General features: G+C 35.4%; 1 protein-coding gene across 1 annotated transcript in view; it reads right to left on the bottom strand.

Annotated features, from left to right (window-relative positions):
* The window catches only part of LOC125044574 (pre-mRNA-splicing regulator WTAP-like), a 24,389-nt gene that overhangs the window by 6,200 nt on the left and 10,689 nt on the right, over positions 1-7,500 (bottom strand). The window contains exon 5 of the mRNA XM_047641290.1: positions 223-377. Within this exon, the coding sequence (XP_047497246.1) occupies positions 223-377 (155 nt within the window). The remainder of the gene's footprint in view (positions 1-222; positions 378-7,500) is intronic.

Genomic DNA, 7,500 nt, shown 5'->3' with positions numbered 1-7,500 from the left:
AAATAATAATGATAATGATAATAATAAGAAAAAAGAGAAAGAGAATGATGATGAAATGATAGAGGCAATAGCAGATATTGCACCCAAATAAATAACATTAGTAAAAGAATATAAAACAAACCAATGCAAAGTCTTACAATATAGGCCTTGGTGCTACAGTATAGAAATACAGCATCTTCAAGTGCATACATAGATTCTTATGACTTAATCACACAGACTTACCCGACTGAGACTTCTTGAGTTCCTCGCTAAAGTTCCTCTGAAGAGCAAGGTCGCCCTCCAGCTTTGCCAGTCGACCTGAGGAGATCATTCGGCCAAGCTCCTCATTCTCCTTAATGAGAAGGCGACACTTTGCCATCAGCTGTTTCCCAGTGTTGCTGTTGAAGGAGAACCGTTCACCAGTCACTTAGGTGTTGTAACACTTCCAAACTTGCAAATCAGACCAAAAATAATTGAATAAAAATAAAACAAACATAAAACATGAAAATTAGCCTTGAATGATACACTAACACATTTCATCTCAGCACTTGGAGGTAACAACACTGGTATATATATATCCCTCACTGTACAGTGAAAAAGCATCACTATGGTGACCCTAGTCACAAGTGTACATTTCTACCTCATAAAGCACTGTTTTCACACTGAACATACTGAACATTGCAAAGGTTCTCTGGTAGTTCTTTTCTCTCTCACTTGTTCTAAATCACCACTGCAAGATCCATATCTTTCAGTTAACATCTACGTATTGAAAAACTATATATTCATTTAAATTTCATGCAGATATTAACTACTATTTCTTGAGCACGTGTACAAATGTGTAATTAATCACTTGCACTGTAACCAAGGTCTTCCATTTCTCCACAAATAATTACTTGAAATGAAAGATATGTTTCACTGAAATGAGATGCAGAAGTATGTTACCACTGAAAAGTCTTCCTTTCTACAACATACTGTTATGGTCCTTGCCATGCAATTTTATCCATGCAATACATCTTTTCTAAAAATCTTAATAAATTCCAAAGAAAGAAAGAAAACAACAAAACATGAACAGAAAAAAATAAGTACAAAATAAATCTTAAACATATTGCTGGTATCTGTAGGTCCAATATCAATTTCTCTGGTCAAGGAACTCAAGCAACAATGATTAAATTATTTGAAACAAAGTTTGAAGTTTCACCTTATCTTTGGTTGGTAAGGACATTGGCGATCTTGACATGAGGAACATGAATAGTGATCAATAGAACAGTTGCTAATAGTCATGCATGACATAAAGCAAAGAAAAGACTTCACCTAATAACCAATACTTTCACCACAGACTCAATATATACTTCAGATCAAATAACTGAATCTCATACTCTAGACATGTAAACATCTAAGCATTGAAAAAATAGTAATAAACAACAAAATTTTTAACAACAAACACTTGTGACAAACAGCAAATCTTGACAGTGACACTGTCTAACTTTTAATGTTATAAAAATCCTTGTGTTGATGTACCAAATGATGTACTCAATCTTAAGACAGGCATCATACTACACCTTACCTCTTGAGAATACAAAATGGTGATGAACTAACTGTCCATTGTAGTTTTGTCTTGTGAATTTTGTAAATACAAAGATTCCAAGAATATTAAGTCAATTAGTAGGCCTACCATTTTTCCTAATACTCTTAATATGATTACTGTTATCTTTATTGTTGACTAAGTGATCATTATAATGTTGTTAACAATTATAAGAGCAACAGTAATAAAAATAAATAAATAAGAAAAATCTTTAGGAAAATTAAAGAAAAGGGTAAAGAGGTAGGATCATGAAGGCCAGTAACTGATTCATTGGTGACTAGGCACTTATGGAGCATCTGTGTAAACAAAATAAGTAGACTAAAATCACAGTGGACTGGGTATATGAATGTACATGCCCTATCAACATCATTGGGTTAATTCATCTCCTAATCACTGACATTAATCTATCAGGTTAATTCATCTCCTAATCACTGACATTAATCTATCAGGTTAATTCATCTCCTAAAGCCATCTTAGAGGGGATAATCACCGACTTTAAACTATCAATGCAGTGATGGGCACCATACACACTACCTCTCGAGCAAACAAAAATGAGCGAGTGTGACAAGGTGTCAGAACAGATATGACTTATATCAACATATACATTTAAGCCATGACAACATCCAAGGAACTGCAGTGCACCAGAGCTGCCCTACATCATCTGAGTGTAAATGTGAGTGTGAGTATACCATGTACAATTCAATAAACCAATAGGCATGCAACTTCATCTATCTGGAATTTGATTTAAGCCTCAATACATCTGCCAGTGATCTATATGTAAGGATGTGAAAATAATCACTATAGAGATAAACAAAGACCCACAATCAATTGGCTTATACCACTGATAATATAGCCTTTTTCTTCAAAAAACATACAGCAGCTTCTTAGTATTTTAGTAACATTTAATTGAAAAAAAAAAAAAAAAAAAATTCAACAGCTTTGTATGAAATCTGACAATTATCAAAATTTGCCTTTGTTTAGCAGTTATAGAGGATTAATCCTAACCCAACCTATCTCACCTGTTTTTGAAATGATTCATTATCTTTCAGAGTTATCAGTACCTCAATAAAAATATAATAATCATTGTGTTAACTTAATGCCCAATACTAGTACACCTATCTCACTTGTTTACCCTTTTCATTGATTTTCTGCATTAAGTAATGTTAATAACATTGTAATAATCATAACCTATAATAATAACCTTGAGGAAAAGTGAAATCAGGTGAGATTACAAGGTCTACTGACTGACTCCTTGGTGGCTAAACACTAGCTAACTAAGTGTAGACATTTCAAAAAACAAAACTAATGTGAACATCTAATTTTCCCAATGGCATTGGGTTAATAATAATAATACTAACAGCATTGATATCAATGCTATCAGGAAAAAAAATCAAGGAATGGGGAAACCACATTAGTTTCATGCAAGTTGAGCTCTTTGTACAGGAGGTATGAGCTTGAAAATGTCTTTTTTTTCAAGAGGGGCGAGTTGTAAAAATTGAAAGGGTCACCCCCCCCCCCCCTAGAATTGATGTATATGATGACTGTAACTTTTGGTATATGTGTCAATGCAATAACCTAATAAATATATATTCTCTAATTTGGTCAGATGCCCCTTTTCACCTGGCACTTTATATGAATGCTCAAAAGTAACTAAACCTACTTTGAATTTTCTTTTTAGAAATCTACCAAATAAAGCAACAAATAGACCTCATAATAAAAGTAAATATACCAATTCTGACACAAGGTCTCCAAACTGACCACACCCTTTATTTACATGCCAATAAGGAGAATTTTTTTTTCTCCCAGTCTATGGAATACCTCCTACTTTCCCAAGATGTACAGACAAAGAGACAGCTGAAACAGTCAAGACATGATCCAACAAGTGGTAGCAGGCACAACTTTAGAAGAAAACAACTGCTCACAGACTGAGACTGACGACAGAGAGAGAGAGAGAGAGAGAGAGAGAGAGAGAGAGAGAGAGAGAGAGAGAGAGAGAGAGAGAGAGAGAGAGAGTGAGAGAGAGAGAGAGAGAGAGAGAGAGAGAGAGAGAGAGAGAGAGAGAGAGAGAGAGAGAGAGAGAGAGGGAAAGAGAGGGGGGGAGGGAGAGAGGGAGAGAGAGAGAGAGAGAGAGAGAGAGAGAGAGAGAGAGAGAGAGAGAGAGAGAGAGAGAGAGAGAGAGAGAGAGAGAGAGAGAGAGGGAGAGAGAGGGAGAGAGAGGGAGAGAGAGGGAGAGAGAGGGAGAGAGAGGGAGAGAGAGGGAGAGAGAGGGAGAGAGAGGGAGAGAGACGGGGAGAGAGAGAGAGAGAGAGAGAGAGAGAGAGAGAGAGAGAGAGAGAGAGAGAGAGAGAGAGAGAGAGAGAGAGAGAGAGAGAGAGAGAGAGACAGACGGAGACAGACGGAGACAGACGGAGACAGACGGAGACAGACGGAGACAGACGGAGACAGACGGAGACAGACGGAGACAGAGAGAGAGACTGGTACAACATAAGTAGTACATCAAAGAAATATATATTTTATTAATAAAATTACTCTTCATGCATTCCTTATTTGACATGCCCTTTGCATAATGTACACACCAAAAAACAAACAAACAAACAAATAAACAAACAAACAAACATACACACACACACACACAAAAAAAAAAAAGCACAGACCACAATGATAGTCTTTTATGAGGAGTATAACAAATCCTTGGCTGCAAAACATAAACATAGTGTTTGTTGAAGAGTGAATTTGCCTGTCTAAAAATCGAAGCCGTAAAATGTTTAGCCATGCAACTTTTCTTAGCATGAATATGACGGAATAAAGGATGAACTTACATTTCAAAGCAGTATAATGTTTTCCAATCAAACCACCAAATATCCACTAACTAGGGGGGTGGGGGAGAATTGAAACTTCTGCTGGGTTTTCTAAAACTAAACACATTAGTGAAAACTATCTGACAACAGCTCTATAAAAAAAAGAGATTGCAATATCATTTTCTTTCTGCAATTCATAGTTACACCTTAAAACTTACCTATGCAAAAGAATTGTCCTCTTATTCAACATAAATCACAACCTTATTATGGCTATCATCAGATTTTGAAGGGGAGAGACTTCTCAGTAAAATAAAGCATCACTTCCTATTTTAAAAAAAAAATATGGATGGACTACACAGTAAGTACAGACCTGTGGTTGGACACACACACACATACTTGTGCTATATTTAGTCAATGTGAGCAATATTTCAAACTAGCAGAGAACTTTTTGTTGCTATAGCAATTAACCTGTTGCCGACAGGTATCAGAAATCTCTGAGTGTCATAAACTTGTGATTTCTGGCAACGTGGGTACGAGAGTCCACAGTGGAACTTCCTGCTCTCTGATGCATCACCGTGCGTACGCCAACAGACCAAACAGTATGTTACGACACTTGTGCACGTGACCTATCGGTAACGGATTAATTTCTTGTCAGTATGTTGATCCCTCTTAAATTAAAACATTTTTCCATTTACCAAAAAACAAGCTTGCCTAGTCCAATGAGATACCTACACTACAAAAGATGCGTACTCATATGTGCAGGGGTATGCAATTGCATTTGCACTTTGTATTATTGTAAACTATATGAATTTAACTTTACATAAATTTCCACAATCTATTATCATCTCATCATGTTTGCATTCTACATCATCATCTAGAGATTGATCTTTCTGGATTCAAAATATAGTTTTAGATATAAGTGATTCAGTAAATAAATTAGGAGGAACATGAACATTTAGTTCAAAGGTAGGCCTATTTCATAAATATCTATTATGATATGCTATTACTGTGTCTTTATTCAAAGTATTCATGGGAACATGAAATACCATCCGTCTCATTTTTACTGATTTGTTTTCTCGTATCAAAAAATCACTTTCCTCTTTCAATTATTCCACATATTGAATAAAAAAATAAATAAATAAATAAACATTGAGCAGATGGATGGGTGTTTCCCATGCAATACTGAGGCAGTTTGAATCTCATGGGACAAATCAGAAGCACATGAAACATGTATTTCTCCATAAATCCTAGTAAATGAGGCTAAAAACTGACTTTAAGCCTACTTTTCAGGGGTTGCCACTCCTCAATGACCATAGTCATGACAATACAGGAAAAAAAAAATGAAAGAATGAATCTGTCAACCAAGGTTTCTCTCCAAGTGCTTTCCATTCACATTAGTAAGCACTAGGCAATTCTGGACTAGAGAGACAAATCAAATAAATCTTCCCACAAATAGATGTCAACATATCCTACATGCCTGAGTATTCGTCAGTATATGCCATGGCATACATCAGCTGAACAAATAAACATCATATGAAATGTTTGAAAGTTATGTTGGTCTGAGAAAAGAAATTTCTTGGACGTAAGTGTCAAGACATGCATAAAAGAATACATGAGTGTATATCGATGACTACTACACTTTCAAATGTATTAATTACCTCTTGTTTTACAGTCACAAATCCAAGAACATGACACTCAATGAGAAGAAAACTACAACACATAAAAATACTCTAAAATATGTACTGATGAATACCCTGTAACAGATAAATAGTATTAACAACAACACAAAAAATTAAACCTTTCTGCTTTATACATCATACCATTAAAAAAATAATAATAACAACAACAATAATAAAAAAAACCCTCCCCAAATATCTTCCTGCTTATCTTCTGCTACAAAGCTCTTCATCACACAAAGAAAATCTTCTAAGGAAGCTAAGCAACTTAGAAAAGTGAAAATTGATAAATGCATTTTAATATTTTTGAGATCCCCATATACTCAACAATAGCCTGCACACTCCTTTCTTAATCAGCCAATTTACCCAAAATCTTTTTTCTTCTTCTTAAAATACTTTTCTGGTAAATGACTAACCATTATAAATCATATCTACAGATGTAAGGATTCTGGCAAGCTTTCATGAGATAAAATGGTAACATTGACTGCTTTATAATGATAATCAACCACACCACAGCAGCTGTGACCTACAAATATATCCTTAAAGGTGAGGAATTATATATAGATATATATAAGAGCATATATAATCAAATTCTAGAGACCACTGACATTAAAAATGAAAGGAACCTCATTTCATCCATTTCTATCTCTTGGTTATCATTAAAGTAACATGAGTTTATAAGAAACCCAAAGGCCCCATCAGAGAATTACTATCTAAGAGATGTAGAACAAGAAGTTCAAATACCTTCCACTTACTTTTCAAAGGAAGATGATAAGACGTTTTTACTTTGTCTTGAAATGAAGAAAACTACTAAGTCTCTGCATTTATAACAAAAGTTCAAGGGAATGTCTATTGTCAGGGTCATCTCCAACGTCAATCACCCACAGTTCTCCTTCTTCCAACAACACAGACGGCAGGCATCAGCCACGAAAAACTGTCTGATTCTCTACCACCCAAACGAGTTTCTAATGCCCATACATCTATTTTGATTTTCTTTTATCAATAACCATAGTCATAGCCCATAATAGATTTTCCAATGCACATACAATGGTCAATTTGGGTATTATGGAGCCAATGGTCTTTTATAGCGTTCCAAAAAGATGGCTACAGTCACTTTTACGACTGGGCTTTAATGACTATATCTTCGTTGAGCAAAAAGTCACTCGATATTAAACGGTTACGGTGACTAGCTGAACAGGAATGAGACTCACTTGGATGTGAAAGTCAATAAAAGAATATTGCTCGAATCCCTTAACACATATAAAGGGGCACGTACAGGTGGTTGCAGCACACATGGAATGGTCACTACAATTGTTTTTATTTTTATATGTGGCTGCTTCACCAATCAACAGTCAGTTTCTGAAAATCGCTAACATCTGACATGGGGAGAACGGAACTCCTTAACCAGGGAAAGTCACTGTGAACTTTTTGTTTTTATAATACAAGTAATTATGAGCCTGATACT

This window comes from Penaeus chinensis, chromosome 36 (assembly GCF_019202785.1).
Source record: "Penaeus chinensis breed Huanghai No. 1 chromosome 36, ASM1920278v2, whole genome shotgun sequence".
NCBI classification, from domain to species: Eukaryota; Metazoa; Arthropoda; class Malacostraca; order Decapoda; family Penaeidae; genus Penaeus; species Penaeus chinensis.
This window is presented reverse-complemented; position numbering and strand designations above follow the sequence as displayed.